Source organism: Spermophilus citellus (assembly GCF_964194105.1).
Source record: "Spermophilus citellus genome assembly, chromosome: 14".
NCBI classification, from domain to species: Eukaryota; Metazoa; Chordata; class Mammalia; order Rodentia; family Sciuridae; genus Spermophilus; species Spermophilus citellus.
This window is the reverse complement of record NC_138194.1, coordinates 78989960-79012623: the sequence shown is the minus strand read 5'-3', so window position 1 is coordinate 79012623 and position 22664 is coordinate 78989960. Positions and strand designations below refer to the sequence as shown.

The 22664-nt window shown below is 29.9% G+C and overlaps 1 protein-coding gene across 3 annotated transcripts in view; it reads left to right on the top strand.

Moving 5' to 3' along the window:
- The window catches only part of CSMD3 (CUB and Sushi multiple domains 3), a gene marked incomplete at both ends in the record, with an annotated part of 1157568 nt that overhangs the window by 1048525 nt on the left and 86379 nt on the right, over positions 1 to 22664 (top strand). For all 3 annotated transcript variants that reach the window (XM_081266797.1, XM_081266796.1, XM_081266795.1), the window contains 7 exons: positions 5508 to 5626; positions 6760 to 6829; positions 12826 to 12942; positions 15014 to 15223; positions 17912 to 18100; positions 18693 to 18870; positions 19727 to 19872. In XM_081266797.1, coding sequence (XP_081122923.1) covers positions 5508 to 5626; positions 6760 to 6829; positions 12826 to 12942; positions 15014 to 15223; positions 17912 to 18100; positions 18693 to 18870; positions 19727 to 19872 — 1029 coding nt within the window. The remainder of the gene's footprint in view (positions 1 to 5507; positions 5627 to 6759; positions 6830 to 12825; positions 12943 to 15013; positions 15224 to 17911; positions 18101 to 18692; positions 18871 to 19726; positions 19873 to 22664) is intronic.

Sequence of the window (22664 nt, the reverse complement as noted above, 5' to 3'; positions counted from 1 at the left end):
TTTCACTACATTCTAACCATTTGTTAAACCGATCAACTCTCCTGGTCCACTTAGTTTCTTTACACTATGGCTGATTATGTAGGTTCCCATGTTCCCAAACCACTTCTGTAGGTAATTTCATTTTCAGCATGTCATATGAAGCAGAGTACACAATAGGTGCTAATTACTTGTTTAATGAATAAATGAATTGTGCCTACAGGTCATGAGTATATTTAACATTTCCCCTTAATTTAGGATTATTCTATAGATTAGAAGTTTTTCTTTTTCTTTTTGGTTCTGGGGATTGAACCCAGGGGTGCTTTACCACTGAGCTACAAATCCAGTGACACCCCTTTCCCCCTGCATTATTTATTTATTTATTTATTTATTTATTATTTTTTTTTTAGACAGTCTCTCACTGAGTTGCTTATGCTTGCTAAATTGTGGAGGCTGGTCTTGAACTTGCAATCCTCTTGCCTTAGCTTCCAAAGTAACTGGGATTAGAGATGTGTGTCACCATACTGGGCAATATAGGGTAAAATCTGATAAACAGTATTCCTGAATATTCAGTTATTCTGAGTAATGTTATATTAAACATTAGTTAAGGTAAACATGAGTAAATAAGCAAAACATTAAGGTTTAAGGTAAGTCCAAGCAGAGTCTGCCCACAACATGTTCCCAAACCACTGCTGTCTATCAGTGACTATTAAAGGTCAGACTGTTCCTTCTTAAAAAACTTAACAAATGTTCATCATATTACAGGTTACATAAAAGATAATATTTCGGGCAGGGGATGTGGCTCAAGCGGTAGCGCGCTCGCCTGGCATGCATGCGACCCGGGTTCGATCCTCAGCACCACATACCAACAAAGATGTTGTGTCCGCCGAGAACTAAAAAATAAATATTAAAAATTCTCTCTCTCTCTCTCTCTCTCTCTCTCTCTCTCTCCTCTCTCACTCTCTCTTAAAAAAAAAAAAAAGATAATATTTGTATTTGAAAAATGTTTGTTTAGTAGATTAATTAATTCTGAGGCACATTACACCAGAAAAAAATCTGCACAGTTAATAATACTATTTTATATAAATCTTCATATCAGTAATCAAATTTATATTGAATTCAACCTTTGATCATCATGAATGTCTACATTAGTTGCAAACATTATAATTCCAGTGTATATTTTAAAATTCCTCAAAAGCAACATAAAAATGAAAGAAATTTTTTGTATCCATTATTTAGAAAAATAAGTTTAAAATTGAATACATGAAATATATTTAGAATAATATCTTTTAAATACACTGTCATGTGCATAGACTCATAGTTCACTTCTTGTGCCTTCCCACCAAGATGCAAAACCAATATTTTTAGTTTTATGTTTTATATATGTATACATAGTTTGTAAAATTTATGAATGAATTTTTTTCTTTAACAATCTTACTGATAATCTTAGAAGTAATTAATTTATGTTTCCCTCACAGTCCTTTTATCTCAATGCATTAAAGACTCATACAAAATCATTATGTAATTACTAAGAAAAACACATAATCACACACAATCTACTAAGAATACATAGACACACATGTACAAAGCTATCAGCTTTCAGTGGTATAATTAACACTTTTTGCTCAAGATTGATTTTCTTGTGAATGGAATTGGAAAGAAAAATTTCAGTTACAAATAAATATTGGTAATGTGAAAACAGGAGAATTTAATATTTTCAGTGAGGGTAACTGACTACAATAATTTGATAGCAGACATAACTTCAATTTTTTATATCAATTTGTCCGTAGATCCACTTCTGTTTGTTTTTGGCTACAACAGCAGATTTGTTGATCCAATCACATTAGAAAAAATTCACTCAGGGCCCATCTTTGAATGCCAAAGACATAATTTTACAAAATTTACACTCATGAAGCTTAAAATGGCTCAGTATTTTGATCACCATTATTAAGGAGAGAAGCCTTGGTTAAATAGAAGTCTTTAAAAAAATTTTTGAAAAGTCTTTCTCTTGTTAATTCTATAAATATCCTGTTGATTTTATCACTTAAATGAAAATTAATCCTTAAAAAAGGATAGTATTTGTTAATATTTAACCAGAGTTTTATTAATGTAAATAAAAGGTGGATATATAATTTAAGATACAGGATTTTCAGATAGTTCAGCTTTACTTTCTTTAGTGCCCATAAACAATTGCTCAGGTAAAATAAAAAATGAAGAAGGTCATCAACATATCACTGCTATGACTTACCAGATAATCTGATTAATTTACTTTCTTACTTAAAACAATTATGTTCAACAGAGATTAGCTAGCCCAACTCAGTCTCTACTGAAAAAAATAGAAGGGAGCATGTACTTGGAGTCACAAATTCTCTTCTAGTAGTTGATTATTTTATTATGTAAAAAAGTCATTCATGCTATACAAAATCTGGAAATGCAAGAAAATATGAGAGCATACAAACCATCAGTAATCTTACTCTCAAGAATCATCAGCATCACTACTTGGAACATTTCCATTTGATTATTTTTCTTCATGAATATATGCATATTAAGATTGTTTTAAACTTACAAAATTTCTATTACATAATTTATAGAGATTTGTATTATTTTTTAATGTTAAAACTTGCTCAAACATTTTACCATGTTATCTAAAAGACTTGTGTTAAAATGGGGGGGGTCCTCAATTTTCTATTCTATATCACTTCACATAGTTTTATTGATCTTACTCCCAGAGAAGGAAATCACTACTGCTCGATAGGGATAGTTTTCTGTATATGTGAATAGAGTTTTTTGAATAGAGTTCTTTATAGAAAAAGTGGAGAAATTAATATATACAAAATTTGATTTTTCTCAATAAGAAAGACTACTGAAATGACCGTAATGCTGAAGAGTAATAATATATTACTGTTTAAGACTCAAAAAGAACTAAGAATATAGCAAAGAAAGTACTTATTGTATCAGTAATCAGAGGAATTTAATGTATGAGGACTTTTGATGGATTTAAATGAGATTAAAACAAATTGAAGACTATTTCTATCTCTTATTGGATTAAAAAAACTGATTGGGAAAGCAAGAGTTAAACCCATGATATTAAAAGTAAGTAATGATTTAATGGTAACTCTTTCTAGGTCCATACACTCAAGATTGCAAATAATAAAAATAAACAAGAAATACAGAACTTGATGCATACTTAGAGGTTTAGCTAAATTAAGGTACTGATCATTGGAATTCCAGTTTTCAGTTTCCTCTTATCTCAGTCTGAACTGCCCAAATGTATTCCCAAATGACAGTGTTGCCCCTGCTCTTTATTGCCTTACTTTCTAATCTATCAAGTCACTGCTTTTATGTCATTTTCTGTTCTTAAGTGTAACACAATTTAAGGTACTTGGAGTACTGTGTTATTAGGGTGTTTTCCATTTTCAGAATTAGATATTTATATTAATAATTAATATATGGATTCACTTTCTTTATTATACTATTCTTTCATGTAAGGAGCATTTGTTGAATACTTCCTTAAGATGTTGGGCTCTAAACTGTCCTTCTGGAGCTTCCATCCATATACAGTAGAGATAAACATTGAACAACCAATTGTACAGTTACTTATTCATTATTAGGAAATATAGAAAGTAGCACTATGAGACCAGAAAAATAACTTGATCAAGGAGTAATGGAATATATAAGGCATTGTCATACTTTTGGATTTATCATAGGAATGAGTTTTTAATGTATTTTAATGAAATGCATAGGTATATAATAATATATATATATACCTTAATATATCTTGATATAAGGTATATATATTATATATTTTATATATAAAATATATATACTATATTTAATTAATTAATATATTTTTGAATGGTGAAAAGTTTTTCTTTTTTTTTATTGTTGGTCGTTCAAAACATTACATAGTTCTTAATATATCATATTTCACAGTTTGATTCAAGTGGGTTATGAACTCCCATTTTTACCCCGTATACAGATTGCTGTATCATATCAGTTACACTTCCATTGATTTACATATTGCCATTCTAGTGTCTGATGTATTCTGCTGTCTATCCTATTCTCTACTATCCCCCCTCCCCTCCCCTCCCCTCCCCTCCCCTCCCCTTTTCTCTCTCTACCCCCTCTACTGTAAATCATTTCTTCCACTTGTATTATTCTTCTCTTACCCCTCATTTCTTCTTATATGTAATTTTGTAAAACCCTGAGGATCACCTTCCATTTCCATTTGATTTCCCTTCTCACTCCCTTTCCCTCCCACCTCTCATCCCTGTTTAATGTTAATCTTCTTCTCAAGCTCTTCGTCCCTACCCTGTCCTTGGTTACTCCCCTTATATCAAAGCAGTCATTTGGCATTTGTTTTTTAAGGATTGGCTAGCTTCACTTAGCATTATCTGCTCTAATGCCATCCATTTCCCTCCAAATTCTATGATTTTGTCATTTTTTAATGCAGAGTAATACTCCATTGTGTATAAATGCCACATTTTTTTTTATCCATTCATCTATTGAAGGGCATCTAGGTTGGTTCCACAATCTTGCTATCGTGAATTGTGCTGCTATGAACATCGATGTAGCAGTGTCCCTGTAGCATGCTCTTGTTAGGTCTTTAGGGAATAGACGGAGAAGGGGAATAGCTGAGTCAAATGGTGGTTCCATTCCCAGCTTTCCAAGAAATCTCCATACTGCTTTCCAAATTGGCTGCACCAATTTGCAGTCCCACCAACAATGAACAAGTGTACCCTTTTCCCCACATCCTCGCCAGCACTTGTTGTTGTTGGACTCATATAACTGTACATTAGATTAGCTTCAAAACGTAACTCTTTCTCTTCCTTGTGGAACTCAGAATCTCACATATGCTAGGCAAATTATACTCCCAACTCCCTTTTAAAAATAATTGTCTTGGGCTAGGGATGTGGCTCAAGTGGTAGTGCGCTCGCCTGGCATGCGCGCAGTGCTGGGTTCGATCATCAGCACCACATACAAATAAAGATGTTGTGTCCGCTGAAAACTAAAACAATAAATAAGGAAAAAAATAATTATCTTTTTAAAATCTTTTTTTATTGTTGATTACTTGATTTTGAGAAGGGGGTCTTGAAATTCTGAATTGAGTGACCAATATGTTTCTGCCTCCCAAGTAACTGGGGCCACAGGGATATGCTATAGTCCTTAGCTTTATTTCATTTTATTCTCACAATAAATTATTTTCCTTTCCCATTTGGCAATTTTATTTTAGAAATTTTTATTTTATTATCAGGAATTTTTATTTTTTCAGTAGCAGACCATTAGGCCTGGAGTTAGAAACAAACGTAAATGTAATCACAGGGCTATTTAATGGTTGGTGTTATAACAATTCAAAAGATATAGTTTTATAATGGACTTCAAATGTACATTTAAGTTGAATCTTGTTAGTACAGAAAGTTATCAATGTAAAATCTACTTTGATATAACATCAATACCCAATTTTGGCAAATTTTGCATAATGTCTTCTGCTTTTGAAGGTTATTTAGATTATTATCATTATATGTTCTTAGCAATTGGTTTGGACTCCTGTCCTGAGCCACAAACTCCTAGCAGTGGAATTAAAATTGGAGACAGATATATGGTTGGTGATGTGGTATCCTTCCAGTGTGATCAAGGCTATTCTCTTCAGGTAAATCTATTTTAAATTGTAGTTTTGATTTTCATTATTCTTTCAGAATAGTTTAACAGATTAATGATTGTAATCCACAGGCTTTACAACAATCTTGATCCTGAGTTGCTTAATTTAGCCTTAAGTTAGAGTGTTCAATTTATTAATAAATACATGCATGAGAAAAAGTGCTAGAATATACTAAATTTGTTTTGTTTTGTATTTGCTTTTTTGGAAGTGATCCAGAAGTGAGTTATTAATCAACAATTATCTTTACTTCTGTCTCTATTTAGATAGGATAGTGAGAATTAAACTCCTGATACCTAGAATTTGAAAATGAAATGAAGTACTACTTAAAGTATTAAATGAAACTTCCATGATAATAAATCTTCAAATTAGCAAAAATCTACTCCAAATACATTTTGCTAATATGCTTTTGTATACATGTACTGATCCTCTTTGTAAGGATTTTTGGAGGGTCTCATGTTTATTGTATCATAAAAGTCCCTGTAAAGACTAGACCTATTAAGAAATTATTCTTAAAAATGGAAATGAGAAACTATTTCATAATTTAAGTAAACAAAGTTCTTAGACAATACAAAATTACAAATTAATAATTTTTATTCTTTAACATAGTATCACAAATAATTATTCTCAGAAGTGTAGTCAGATTTAGAAGTGTAATCGGATTATTTTAGACTTTATATTTTCATATAAAATTTAATATACTTTGACCTGTTTAATATTTTTAGAGAAGATTCTTACAGTAATTCTTTAGCATATCTCACCTTGAATATTATTAGCAGCTTATTGTAAACCACTATATATATAGGGCCCTTTCAGTTGTGTAATCATTGCAATGACTTAGTAGAATAATTTTTTATAGAAAAATATTAAAGCCACCTTTTAGTGTGATATGAAGTCTTAATTTTTTTCTACCAAGATTATGCAGTCATTTTTTACATTTTATCACTAATACACATAATTACCTTTCTTACTTTAAATCATAATGATGTTTCCAATAAAAGTTGAAATATATGTAAAAATGGTAATATATATCTACACATTTATTTTTATAATAATCAATCACTATAATGCATTTAATTTGGACTTTTTATAAATGTATACTGAGTCACATTGTCTTATTTATATAGGGTCACTCTCACATTACATGTATGCCTGGACCAGTAAGAAGATGGAATTATCCAATCCCAATCTGTTTGGGTAAGTTAAAAGAATATATATGACTTATAAGCTTCATATAATTTTAAGTACATACTCTGTATATCATGTTCAAACACATAATTTGCTCCTTCTTACCTTTTGAAAATTATATTTTGAAATAAGTATTTCATTATTTTAAAGGTTTTAAACTCTTAAAATTTTTAACCCTAAATTTCTGTTTCAACAGATGAGTTAAAACTGTAGAAACTGAGAGAATTTGTATGTTTTAATTACACTTACAAGGTTTACTCAGAGTGCCATGATAAAAATACCTATAATATGTCAAAAATAAGTAAATACTTTATTGCTTACAATTGAGCCAGAAAGATAAGGAACCTGAAGAATCTTCCAAAGGGCACATGATACCCGCTGAGATGTATTCAGTGGTGACAGGCAATATAAAGAGTATATCAAAAGGGAACCTGGGTACTTTGTAAGGATAGCTTCCATGTGAGGAGGGGATACTGGGGATTGAACTCAGGCACAGTCAACCACTGAGCCACACCAACAGTCCTATTTTGTATTTTATTTAAAGACAGGGTCTCACTGAGTTCCTTAGCGCCTTGCTGATACTGAGGCTGGCTTTGAACTCACTATCCTTCTGTCTCAGCCTCCCGAGCCACTTGAATTGGAAGCATGGAACCCCAATTTTTTGATCTAAATTAATTGTCCTTCCAAATTATTTCTGTCCATCCTTTACTTTTTTGCCTTTTCCCCATTTTTTAGTAGCTATGTGCAACCATTAATATTCTGGGCTCTACAGAATTTGAAAAAAGAATGTGATGTATGGATTCCTACCTTCAAAATATTCATTTACCATTTGGCAGGGTAGAAATAAGTGAAATTAATTTAAAACAGAATAGTTAGTATTAAATGTTTCCATTGATTACACTATAGAATTTCAGAAAAGGTAGAAAAGTAACTGAAATTATTGGAAAATAATTTTCTTTTGTTCCTCCAAAATATCTGGCAGATTGCTTATTTTCTGGTTCACAAATCTATAACTTTCTTATCTGATGACTAGAGTTTTAACATTGTTTGAATTAGCCTCCTGTCTTCAGTATCTCCTATAGTTTTACATAGAATTTTATAATTAAGCATAATTAAGATACATGGAAAAAGAAGATATCCCTTTCTGGGTTGTAAAAAGACACAAGCAAAAGAATTTGCACTACTTATGGCAACCTCCTCCTGAGTCTTCTCATGGTCTTCCTTCCTCGACACTGTTGATGTCTCTTCCTGTTAAGTTGAGCCAGTCCAACAAAATTGACCTCATTCAACATTAATTACCTCCCTAAAGTCCCTGTTTCCAAATAAAGTCACACAGGGACTAGTTAGGACTTCACCATACAAATTTAGTCTATAATAGCTATGACATTGTACATAATTCTATGTGGAAAGTATTAGAAAATTATATTAAGAGTAATTATTTTTAAATGGCAAAGATATGGAAAGCCCTCAGACTTAGGATGGGTGATATTTTTAAAGGTAATATTTTTAGGTATTATATGTAATTTATAAATGTATACTGTGCCAATTGAAAAACTACACATACAAATATAGTTCCTTATTGTGAACATTTATATGCAAAGTTGATGTTGATTGCAAATGTTAGTATACTGTGTAAATGAGTCTTGTGTGTATGTATTGAGTATAAAAATTGATATTATAGAAGTACAAAGAACAAAATTAATTATGTTTATTTTTATGATATGAGAAACAAGAGTTCAGTGTTTTGTTCATTACTATACCCCATCATTTACTATGATTCTCAAATAGGCATCTGATAGATAAATATTGTAAAATGTACAATGTAAAGATTTGGGTTGCTACAACATATGCATATTTATGTTTTCTTTCTTAATATTAACTTATACAAATTTCTAATTCCATGACATATTTTCAAAATAACTTCCTAGAGCTGAGCCTATAATTATCTAACTTGTATTAGTCTCATTTTTTTCTTCTTTCAAATATAATACTAAATAAGTGTTTTTCAGATGCTTTTATATATACCTATTTGTTTGCTTAGAATTTTACCTAGATTAATTATATCATTTGATATAATTGTTTAAAAACTTTAATAACTTTTGTCAAATTACTTTTAGAAGTTTGTAGTAGGGCTGAGGTTGTGGCTCAGCAGGAGAGTGCTTGCCTAACACATGTGAGGCCCTGGGCTCCATCCTTAGCACCACAAAAAATAAACAAATAAAATAAATGTATTGTGTCCAACTACAGCTAAAAAATAAATATTAAAAAAAGAAGTTTGTAGCAATTTAAGTAACATTCTAGTATTCTGTAATTGTTTCCATTCTGATAGATACCTAGAATCGATTATTTTTCTTAAAATTTTGTGATTTTTAGATAAAATTTTACTGCATTTTTATGAAATCTGCATTTCATTGTGTGTGATTAAAAGGCAAATAATGAAGTTATATTTAATAAAATCAAACTAGAAAGTTTTATTATTTGGATTACATTATATGAAACCATATGGAATACTCAACAGACTTTGATGTCCAATATTGCTATTTTCTGATTTCAGCACTAGGTAAAAGAGTTTTGTAGAATTCTTCAAGTATCTGTTTTTTCACCTGTTAAATGATTCAACAATGTTTGCCTCATAGGCTAACTATGAAAGCTATAGGAAAGATGTGTTTAAAGTGTTTAGCACTGAATCTGGAATACACAAAGCACTCAAGAGTTGTAGCTATTAAAATGAAAAATACCTATTATTTAGGGTCCAGTAATATGGAATAGATGTTTATAAAAGAGAAATAATCATTATAATAGAATATTTAATTTTAAGGACAATACCTGCAGTATATAATTAAATATAAAAAGGCTTAAAGCAATTCACAGTATGATCCTATATTTTCATTATACCAATTTAGACACACATTTATTTATGCAGAGAAAAAGGGATGTAAAGTAAAAATGATTATCTATGAGTGGTAGAATTAGAGGGCATTTTTCTTTCTTTTCTATTGTATCTGTTTTCACTTATGTATTTATTTGCTACTGGGGATTGGATGTGGGATTCTTTACCAATGAAAGACATCCCCAGTCTTCTTTATTTTTTATTTTGAGGGTGGAACTCACAGAATTGCTTAGACTGACCTTGAGCCTGTGATCCTCAGTCCTCACAAGGATTCCAGGCATGTACCACCACACTATTTCTAATATTTATATATTTATGTATTTACATTTTCTGAATGTTGAACAATTTAGCAGATAATGTAAAATACTTGCAACGAAACCATGGCCACATTGAAAGGAGATACTGAAGACAGGAGGCTGATTCAAATAATGTTAAAACTCTAGTCATCAGATAAGAAAGTTACAGATTTGTGAACCAGAAAATAAGCAATTTGCCAGATATTTTAGAGGAACAAAAGAAAATTCATAAGATATTTTAGATATTAGATACAAAGGAGAGAGAAGAATCAAATGATTTTATCTTAGAGAACTAAGGTATGGTCATGTCCCTAAAAAAAGAATATAACGGGCCTATAAAGGAGCCTACTTGGAAGCCACTGAAAACATACATGGAATTGTCATTCATGGAATGGAAGCCACAGGTACATACATGGAAATGTCTTTCGTGGAATAGGATCCTGTGAGATTGCTCACATTGATTTAATAGAAATGATACAAGAAATGATCTAGGCACAAAAATGGTTTTGTTTGGGTATTTATTTAATGTGTTTTTCATGGGTTATCATTTCAGTTTCTTACTTTTTTGTTATTTGTTTACTCTTAATTCTCCTTCGTTTTTCCCTCTCTGATTTTGAAATTTCATTTTCATGTGGGTGGCCAATGCAGAGAACAGGATTTTAACATATCTAGAGAGAGGGGAAATAGAATTAAAAGGACGATGATTTGGAATTGTGAGAGTGAAAATTAAAAAATTGCTCTTGTCTTTTATTAAAAATTAAGAACGAAGCAAAGCAAACTGCAAATTCAATTTTTTTCAGATCGTTGTGGGGTTTTTTTGCACATAAAGGGTTTATTTTAAATGTTTTAAGGATAGGATAGAATTATATTATAATCATAAAAATCACAGAGTTAACAGATTTTTAAAATTAAAAAATGAATTACCTAGTCTTGAAATGTAAACACAAAGACCTCTGCACTAATGATGGAAAATACAAAGAACACAGCATTTTCAAGGAACTACACTCATTTCAATCATAATTAGTCATAATAATTGTTCCTGGTTTGTCTCTGGAGAACTTTCAGTTTTTTAAGATAATCAGTTTAAGAGTGTTTTCAGGCACTAGAATTTGTGACAATCAGGATAGTCTTCAAATAGGTCTACAGTATTCGGAGATTCAAGCGCAATACACTAGGGGGTTTAGTACATAAAACAAGAATAGAAATGAAATCTGGTTTAGAATTAACTGATTTAAAAAATATATTTATTTTTTAGTCACATGTGGACTCAATAGCTTTATTTTATTTTTATGTGGTGCTGAGGATCAAACCCAGTGCCTCACCAGTGGGCACTCTACCACTGAGCTATAACTCCAGCCTGTAACTTGATTTTTTTTTAAAGAATGCACAGTCCCTTCAAATGCTGCATGACATATTCAACTGGAAAATCTCCTTGTGTTGGCAAAATAGTTTTGATTGAAAAAATTACTCTCTTAATTATCAGGTTTTGTGATGAATATATATGGACAGTTTTATTTTAGAATAATGAATTGGTAAACGTTAATAGTATATATAAGTGAAAATTCCTTTGGTTTAAGGATGAATGAACTGAGATTTTAATGGATAGAGAATTATGCAGATGTATTTTAAGAGTTTCATGATAATTCAAAATTTGAAAGAAAAGTCAATCATGTTACACTAAGATTTTATGTATCTCCCTAGTAAAATCTGCTTGAGGCATTATTTCTTTAGTTCAAATAGTAAAAGACAGCTGCCAAACTGGTTATTGAATATTGTACAGAACATTGATAAAATTTCTATTGTCTTTGTGATATATAACTTGAAGTTTCAGTAACTTTTTTTGTTCTTAACAATAAATAAATGAATGAAATTGTAAATAACTGTTCTCTATAGGTAACTTTTGGACTTGATATGTAGTCATGACATTTGATTCTTTATTTAATAATTAACAGATGCACGTTTATAGACTTTCCTCAATGAGATAAAATATGCCTGTAGAGGAAAGATTGATCACTTCAAATGTAATTAGCATTTAATATGTGTGAAATATCTAACATAACAAAAAACTTAACATTCTATAAGTGTAATTTTTGCTTAGCCTATCAACAGCCCATATATAGGGATTCTGAAACAAACATAATTTACCATATGTTCACGGTAAATTATAACATTATAAATTCTGCTGTTTTTAATATATAACATCCTTTTGGGTTTTTTTATACCTCACTATTCTTTCTCTTCATTCTCTTAGGATAAAATAAAAACATGTATCATGTTTGATATGTAAATATCTCACATATTAGAAACTGATATTTTCCTTAAAATTCTTTACTGACCTTTCTTACAAAAAAAGGAAAAGAAAGGAAATTTTCGAAAATTATTCTCTCTTGAGTATGGCGCTTAAAGCTGAAGTAGTTGGCTTGATTTTATTCTAAATTATATCATATTTGAAATGATTCAAAACATTACTAGAAAAACTTAAAAAAAAAGAAATGAACTGCTGGCTGTGGAAAAGGGGATATGTTCTTTGTTTGATTGTATTTAATGTACATGAGCAGTTATTTGTCATGCAAAAATTATTTTAACTTGTACTTATTTCCGACGAGAGAAATATGATGACTTTTATGCTATTTTAGAAAATGCATTGGCAATTGATTATATTTGGTTACTGGTAAATGGCAAATGACTGTTGACAATATTCAAATTTATATCAGTTTTAACTCAGAGACTTGATGACAACCTAAAATGATCCAATATGCTTTTAATATAGCAAATTATCCCACAACTCTGGCTTACATGGAAACTTTATTGTTTTGCAGCTCAGTGTGGTGGTGCTATGTCAGATTTCAGTGGTGTGATCCTCAGTCCTGGATTTCCTGGAAACTACCCAAGCAGTTTAGATTGCACATGGACAATCAAGTTGCCCATAGGTTTTGGTATGCATATTATTAAATTATAAGAGATTTTTCAGTAGTCACTAATTCATTCTTTTAAAAAGTATCAGTGTTTGAAAAGATTTACAAAGTATTCACAAAATACAATTTAGCTTGAGAGTACCTATAATTATATAAATTGAAGAATAAAATTTGAATAATTGTTGCTTAAGCCAAATGTATACTTGGTTAATTGAAAGTATATGGGTATTTTCTCTTTTTTCTTATTTGTTATTTTTTTTCTTTCATACATGACAATAGTGGAATGCATTACATTCATAATTATCCACAGCACAATGTTTTAATAACTCTGTATATAAAGTATGTTCACAGTAAATTATAACATTATACATGAACACCCTTATTGATTTTTTTTGTTTTACAATTCTTAATACATCTTTATGATATTTTAAATTATTTTTGTTTGTAGATAGATACAACATCTTTCTTTCTTTCCTTCTTTCCTTCTTTCTTTCTTTCTTTCTTTCTTTCTTTCTTTCTTTCTTTCGCTTTCTTTCTTTCTTCTTTATTTATATATGGTGCTGAGGATCGAATTCAGAGTCTCACACATGCTAGGCAAGTGCTCTACCACTGAGCTACAACCCTACCCAATCTTATTAGTTATTTTAACAAAAATATTGTACGTATTTATGTACAACAAGACATTTTGAAATATGTGTACACTATAGAAGGGCTAAATTTGTTAATATGAATTACCTCACATTCTTATCATTTTTTTGTACAAACATTTAAAATCTATTCTTAGCAATTTGGAAAATACATTTTTATTTATTAATTATAGTCACCACATTGTATAATAGATCTCTTGAACTTTTTTTCCCCTATCCAATTGAAATTTTAAACATTTTGACTTTGTGTATCCTAATACCTACTTCTCCTCACTCTCCGGTAGCAACAACCTAATATCTGCTTCTATAAGTTAACCTCTTTTAGATTCCACATAAAAGTGGGATCATGTGACTTTTGTTTTCATTACTGGCTTATTTCACTTAACAAATGTCTTCTACGTTCATTCATGTATCATAAGTGATAATAATTTCTTCATTTTTGAAGGCTGAATTCTTTATAAGTATAATGTTTATTCATTATATATATTTATATGTCTATATATTTATATGTCTATATATTTATATGTCTCTATATATGTATATATGTATATACATCTATATACATATATATACATATACATCTATATACATATACATATATGTCTCATATATGTGTGTGTATATATATATGTATGTATGTATCTATATATAATGATCTTTATCCATTCATCTATTGATAGATAGTATATTCCTTATCTTGGCTATTATGAAAAAAGCTGCAACCAATGAACATGTTATACAGATATCTCTTTGACATACTGATTTCAATTACTTTGGATATATCCCAGTGTGGAATTTTGGGAATATTTGGTAGATCTAAATGGATAACCTGTGTTAGATCTGTATAGCAATGACAAATTCAACATATATTTCATGTATAATTGTTTGTGTAACTCTTATTACCATGAGCAAACAGTACATAGCTAAATTATTTTCTGGTAATCTCTTAAATTCACACGTTTTCTCTGTAAATAAATTAGATTTTGAAATTTCAAAGTAGTAAACGTATCCTAATGTTAGATATAAATACATATTTAGATATTATACCTTTCTAATTCTAATTATATCATTTCCAATATTGAATATTACAATTATATGGAGCATTTAGGAATTTTTTCTTAATCTTGCATTACTAATATATTACCATACATCATTTTCAGATCCCATGAGCCTGTAAATGAATATGATGAAGGGATTGATTGAAGGTAGATTTGTTCATTAAATCCCAGAAGACTAGAATGAGTGGGTACTCATTGAAGAAACATAGAAAAGCTAATTGTTCTGGGTTGATCGAAAACTCAAGGCTCAGACCTTGAAAGTGTGCCTCTACACCTAGATGGAAGCATATCCAAGTATACTGATATAAGAGTCTGCATGTGTATGTGTGTGTTTATGTCAAATGTGGTTAAAAGTAAAGTAATATTAGATTTTTTTTTCTTTTCCAGGTGTACACCTCCAGTTTGTAAATTTTTCCACAGAAACTATACACGATTACTTGGAAGTAAGAAGTGGATCCTCAGAAACTAGTACTGTAATTGGCAGGCTTAGTGGTCCTCAAATACCGTCTTCCTTATTCAGCACAACCCATGAAACCAGCTTGTATTTTCATAGTGACTATTCACAAAACAAACAAGGGTTTCACATTATATATCAAGGTGAGAGGAATGAAGAAAAATGAAAGCTTATTTAAGCTCTATTTGCAATTGTTAACCAAATACAAGTACTTTTCTGTATTCTGTCTCAGAAGGGAAAGGGACTTAAACCAAGGCAAACTTCAATAAGGAAGATTTTTTAAATAATGCAGCTCTCAGGGAACTGTACAGGAAAATTATGTCTTTCTGAGGCCTTAGAAAATCATAGCCAGGGAAAAAAGATTGAGTTCACCTTAAGTTAATACACAGTTACACGTTAAGTAGGGCAAGGCAATTAAGCAAGGCAAACTGGAAATCAAAGATTTATCTTTGCTTTTATATCAAATTGAACATTTTGAAAAGATTTAGCATTATTCTTGTACATTAAATTTTTTCTTTGTGAAAGATTAACACTACATTCCTTGATTTGCTCTATTGCCATGAAAATAAAAAATAAATACCTTGATAGTCATATTACCTTAGAGCTGTCTCATATAAAGCTGCTGCATGATCTTGAGCAAGATTTTTATCCCTTTTGAATGTAGGCTTGCACTGAGGCAGAGCTAAGCTAAAATGCTGATGGTCTCTATTCAATCTAATGTAGCATCAGTCTTGGCCCTCATTTCATAATGTAACTAGTTATCATATCTTACAAATATGTCATGTTTAATTTTGCATTATAGAATACATGTAAGGCATATACCATGATGCATATTATTAACAATTATGCAGTACATTTTAGCAATTTTATTATGCTATTGTTTCTGATCTTAAAAGTAAATTCTGTTCAAATTAAATATTTAAAGTTATGATGAAATTCTACACAGTGTAGCTTTAGCAACTGTAATTAATCAAAGCATCTTGAAATTTTGTTGCATATCTGCCTGATTATTAAAGGACTTTATGAGCTTGTGATACTTTTGAATGTAAGCTCCCTGAGAACAAGGACTTGGTATTATTCATTGATGTATCTGAAGTGCCTAGAACATAAGAACACTAGGAGTCATCTCTACCACCTTTTAGTATGGAATTACCTATATTCAAAGGAAAATTAATCATTTTAAACAGAATAGGATAACTAAGATTTACTCTTTTTCTTTGTTGCATGAAGGCTCAAAATCATAGTTGTAATGCCCTCTAAAAGTTTAACCATCCTATGCCAAGCTCTGCTATTCACTTATATTGGCTTCATTTTCTTTTTCCTACCCTCATTTTGCTTCTGCCTCTCAAAGTAATGTTATTCAAATGATATGAAACTAGAACTTAAACTTTTTATTTGTCAGTTTGTCCTTGAAAAAAAATCATTATTGACATAATAGAAGTATAAAAGAGAAAACATTGTTCTACTGTTATTGACATTAACATTATTGACATAAACCATTGTTTATGACAACGACTAGCTACAATTTATGAATCACATAAAATTTAAAACTATTTTCTTTAATGGAATTTTAAAGAAGTTGATGTTATGTGTATAGTTATATATGAATCTATATAACTTACTAATTTACTTTTTGATTTATATTGTGTAGACTTTTAGAGCATTCTGAATTTTATAAAAATGCATAATATACAATTAAGTATTCCCTTCTAACGAAAAACGTGATTGCAAAATTAGTGATATTACTAGAAATATTAGGTTTATTAAGTCCTATGTTGTATGTAATACTAGGATGAGAACTTTTGTTTTGAACACTTAAAATCTGGTTCCTACACTTTCTTTATTAAACTGAAAAGAATACAAACAAGAACATTGTATGAATTTTTGTAGGATCATACATTTGTCTGAGTCCCTTTCTATTAAAATGCTTATTTAAATATCATTGAAAATTTAAAGGGATTATTTAATAGAATAATATGTCCCAACCCCCAATGATAAAATTATATGTATTGGCCTTCCATTGGGTCTGACATATTTTAGTGTATGGATCATTAGTTAAAGTGAGAGACAGATTAAGAATAAAAGCACCTAATATTTTTAAAGATTTTATTCATTCTAAAACCTCTAGTTATAAATATTGAAGTTATATTGTAATAAACAATGGGATAACTTATTCATATTCAAATGTAATTTTTATTTGAAGAATATATAATTTTAATGGTCTACAGCAAAATAATTTCTGGTTGTCAGCCACTTAAATTCTATTAATTAGAATATAAATTTTAACTTCTAAGTAGTAAAGTCATAAATACTTACATGAGTATATAACATGTTCATAAGTTTAAATTCATTCAGCAGTGTTTATCAAGTACATACTGTGTGAAAGGAAATGAGCAAGGCTTTAGGATACAGTGATAAACAACAACAAAATAGGAACTCTTATCTCATATAGAATATAAAACAAGCGGAGTATGAACAAATAAACAGTTATGCCTCAGTACCAAAAATCACAACAATAGATATACAAAGTTTAGTTTGATTAAAATTATGACTCTAGGAGGAGTTTACATTTTCATTCAGGTTTATAATTTAGATAGCACAAATGGGTGAAGAAACTGATTCATTTTTATGAATTGTACTAACATTTAAATATGAAAATTACAGCTATTAGAAGAAATTCTTATCACTGTCTTTAACAGCATTTATTATAAATAATAATTACTATTTATAACTAACTATAAGCAGCATCACATATATTCATAAGTTGCTAATACTATTCATCTATGGTCTCTGAAATTCAGAAAAGATAATGTCTTCATTATTTTTTCTAGCTTATCAATTGCAAAGCTGTCCTGATCCACGCCCATTTCGAAATGGTTTTGTGATTGGCAATGATTTTACTGTGGGTCAAACCATTTCATTTGAATGCTTCCCAGGATATACACTAATTGGAAATTCAGCTCTCACATGCCTTCATGGAGTCAGTCGCAACTGGAATCATCAACTTCCAAGGTGTGAAGGTATGTTTCTAAATTGAAGCTATCTTTTCGTGATAAACATTTGTGTTCAATAATTCTTGCATTGACATTCTTCCTTGTCTTCTTCTTCCAATAGTATGCTACATACATAGTCTCCTTTTCAGTTGAAGAATTAATCAAAGAAAACCAAACCTAAAGCTCCTTAATAAATAACTGGTTTTATCAGTATTGACAGGGGTCTTAACCTTCCCCATTGGAATGAAAATAAAATCAACTAACACTTTAGAACTTTTCTTTTGTGTGTATGGAGTTGTGCATGTGGATGTATTTAATAGGCATTATTATAAGCTAATAGCCCAGATACCACTACTAAATTTCAGTTCCTTCCCATAAAAAATGTTTTAAATGTGAAGGCCTTGAACCTCTTGTAAGGCATTATACATATACATGATATGATATAAAAATATTAAAGAGTTTGCATTGATGTAAAGTATTAAAAAAAGAACAGAAAATATAAATTACTAATTTTGTGATGACATATCTTATACTACATAAGAAATACTATATATTTGTTGTTTTCTTCATTTTGTTTATTGTTATTTTTTAACATTTGATTTTTTGTCTTTTTCCATAGCTCTTTGTGGTGGGAATATAACTGCAATGAATGGCACTATTTATTCTCCTGGGTATCCAGATGAATATCCAAACTTTCAAGATTGCTTCTGGCTCGTAAGAGTACCCCCTGGGAATGGAATCTACATCAATTTTACTGTCCTTCAAACAGAACCAATCTATGATTTCATTACTGTATGGTAAGCAAGGACCATTGTTATTGATTGATTCAACTACATTAAGAGCAAAACAAGGTAGGATGAAAATATATCACAATCCTCTGTTACAAATTGCCATCTGATATTTAAGTTGGTGTGAGTAACTGAAGGTGACAGTATGTGTTTTTGCAAAATGAGAAAAAAATAGAAGTAGACTTTGGCTTATTTGCCTCATGAGTTAACTAAATATTGTAGAACAAAGGCTTCATGATTAAAGAGATTTAAAGTTATCATTATTAATGTGCTAAAACAGGCCATTAACAGAGTTATTTTTAAAAGGTTCTTTGTTTACAAAAACAGATAAAGTTCAAGAATCTATATTCAAATCACAATTATTTAATATAGCTATTTAATTACCATCATAACAATTTATTATAAAATAGTATAATTGCATATTATTATTCTATCAATTAAAACTTCATTTAAAAGTGAGGAGATTTCTGACTCATTGACAAACAAAACTACTGTCTGAATTCTAAATCTCACCATCTATGACTTTTGAGATTGTTGCTGAAGAAAATGAAAGGGGGGCAATTCTGAAGCATTTAAGAAAATCTTTTGGTCAAAAACCAAACACCATGTATTGATCACAATGAGTATAGGTGTATTTCACTGAGGTAGAAGACTGATCTGTTTTTATATTCTACATTCTAAAATATGTTATCACCTATATAGTAATAAAATATGCCAATGTTTTGTTGCTTATTGATTATTTTATTAGTTGCATATTTATCGTTAAAATAGTAATATAAGTATAAAAAATACTTTCATTAAGCTTAGTTTAAAACTCTCCAAAAAACTAATCTTAATTTCATCTCCTTCTTCATTCTCCTATTAGGGATGGACCTGACCAAAATTCACCTCAAATTGGACAGTTCAGTGGAAACACTGCCTTGGAATCAGTCTATAGCACTTCAAATCAGATCCTAATCAAATTCCACAGTGATTTCACAACGAGTGGCTTTTTTGTGCTCAGTTATCATGGTTGGTATTATCTAAGTGTTTCTCTTTTATTTGATGCTGTTTAACTCGTCCCGGAGAAAAAAAAATATGAATGCAATACATTTTTAACCAGTGATTGAAAGATATTAAAATTTGACACATTGTCACTTCAGCATTCCAAATACATTAACTTGAAAAGGATGACCTCTTCTATGTATATAGAGATATTAAAATACAAGCACATGGATATAGATAATAAATCAGTCAGTAATTACCCAGTGGAAAATAATAATTTTTTGCATGGAAACCAATAAAATAGAACCAGCTGTTCATATTTTATTGCATGTAATTTGGAGACATCAATAGACTTTTTCTGTGAAAAATTTTTAATCTATTCAACCTGCTGTGAATTTTTCTAAAATTAACATCCAGTGTCTTTATGCTTTGGATCACATAACTCATTCATTTATAATCTTGTTTCAAAAGTGTGTCTATTCTGGAATCTTAGAATTTTAACTGACTATTCCAGTTCATTAAGTTCATAGCTTCTACTCCTGTGGAATAATTTATGGAGTCTTAAGTTAAGTTCTTTATATAGAATTGTTCTTGGTTCTACCTTCATAACATTAACTTTTTGAAAGGACGTTGAGAGGGTTTTACAAAGGTGTTTCTTTATTTCCTTTATCCCAAATTGATTATATTCCATTTTAAATAAGAAAATGTTCATTTACCTGGTTACATCCCTTTATTGAGTGTGACTGTAGTTTAATTAAAAAAAAAAAAACATTCTGCCTCAAATAACCATTACACAAATGCTGTATTTCACTGAGCCAATAATCTACTAAATTGAATTTACCAGTTATATGAAAATTTGAAGATGAATATATGCCATGTCCATTACAACTGCTATACAACATGATCTTTTTAAAATGAAGTAATGAATTTTTAGACTCAAAGCTGATATTCCAAGAGCAATGATATGTCAAATGTTATTGTCTTCCAAATCATTAAAACACATTGGTATAGAAATAGAGAATTTACTATAAAACATTGAGTTCTTTAGTCTCAGTATTTGTCAGCCAGTTAGATGGTATCTAATTAGTGTCTCCTTAGTGACCCATAGCCAGCAGAACTGAATGTGATCACAGCACAGCCAATTAGAAAGTAAGGTATACAATTCAACTTTTTGTGGGGCTGTTTATTTCTTTAACAACTCTTTTTTTTTCCTGATGAATTGATCATTGATGCTGGTAGTTTATAGTTACAACCTAAGACTGAAACAATAGCATTTTTACTTGATTGATGATCATAATTCTGGAGCCAGTAAATAACCATTAAGATCAAAAGATAAATGAATGAATTGTGTTCTTTCTTCATGAATCTCTGCCTAAATTTTTATTATTTTGTATACTGCCTAAATAAGTCATAAAGAAGAGACTATTCATTGATGGACTATAAATATCCATAAGATAATTTTATATGAAGTGTTAAATTCTTACAAAATTTGGGAGGCATTTGGAAGTGAAAATATTGTCAGAGGAAAAGATGTCAGCATTCGTGCATGAATCTGTTTAGAAAATATGCGGGTAACAGACTTATGCATAACTACTTAAATATGAATGTGGATTTATGTGGATGCATGTGACTATACAAACATATATTATCATTCTTTTCATTTGACTTTTGCAACTTGCTTTTGGGTTATGTTCAACATAAATAGAATAGCTTAGGGATAAAGTAGATCAAATATATGCTTAGCACTTTTTTTCCAGTTGACTTTGGACAAGTTATCCTTTGGTCTTCACTTTCCTCAGCTGATAAACAGCATGAATGGATTGCTGAGGAGCTAAAATGAGATACTGTATGTATATAATTTATTTCAGTTACTGGCATATATTATGTTAATTCATATGAAATTATTGGTAAAAATTTTAAGTATTACCAATTTTGTATAGCACAATCCTAAAAATTAATATCATGGTTACTATTATATATGTTAAAGAATTGGAGACAATAAATAATGTACAGATCACATAATGCCTGAAAAAAAATAGATGTTTAGTAATATTTGCTTCCGTATCATATCTTGTTTCACATTTTAGATTTTATAATAGTGGATTTATTTTCATTTATGTTTATACTTTAGATTTTATAATAAAACACAATGCCAGATCTTAAATGCTTAAATGCCAGAAGCCTAATGAATGCTTAAACCCCATATCTGCGATTTTACCCAAACCTTAAAACAACTTGAAAATTTGGAGATATAGAATTCATGTTAAAAATTGATCAATACCTTAAATTCCTCTGAATGTAATAAAATGTTTGCTAAAGTGCTGGTTTCATCCTGACTCACCTTTTCTAGAATGCCTCACGTTTACATTAAGTCAGACTTAAGTTGCCTTATTATGACCTTCACTCAGTCTTACTTATCAATTTCCATTCCAAAGTGAACTCTCATGAGTGAAATATTAGCCACTTCATTTAATGTTTTTCGATAGGTAAGCCAGGTAGATAATTCATTATATAACACTTATTTTAAGTTATGACATATGCCTAAACTTGGAATAGATTACCTTTTCACCCAGTTTTGTTTAAATTCTACTAATTCATTTGTTACTTTTATTATGCTCCATCTCTAACTAAAAAGTGAGTTTTTCAACAAATTGTTTATTTTGTAAATTTGACAGTTCAAGCTTTTCATGTAATTTTGCAAAGTCATATTTATCATTTAGGTTTTACTTACTTTATTTTTAGTGTTCTTGAAAAAAAAAATGGTTTCCCCTATCTAATTGATTTCCAATATGAGAACAGGCTAGTCTTCTTTTATAAAA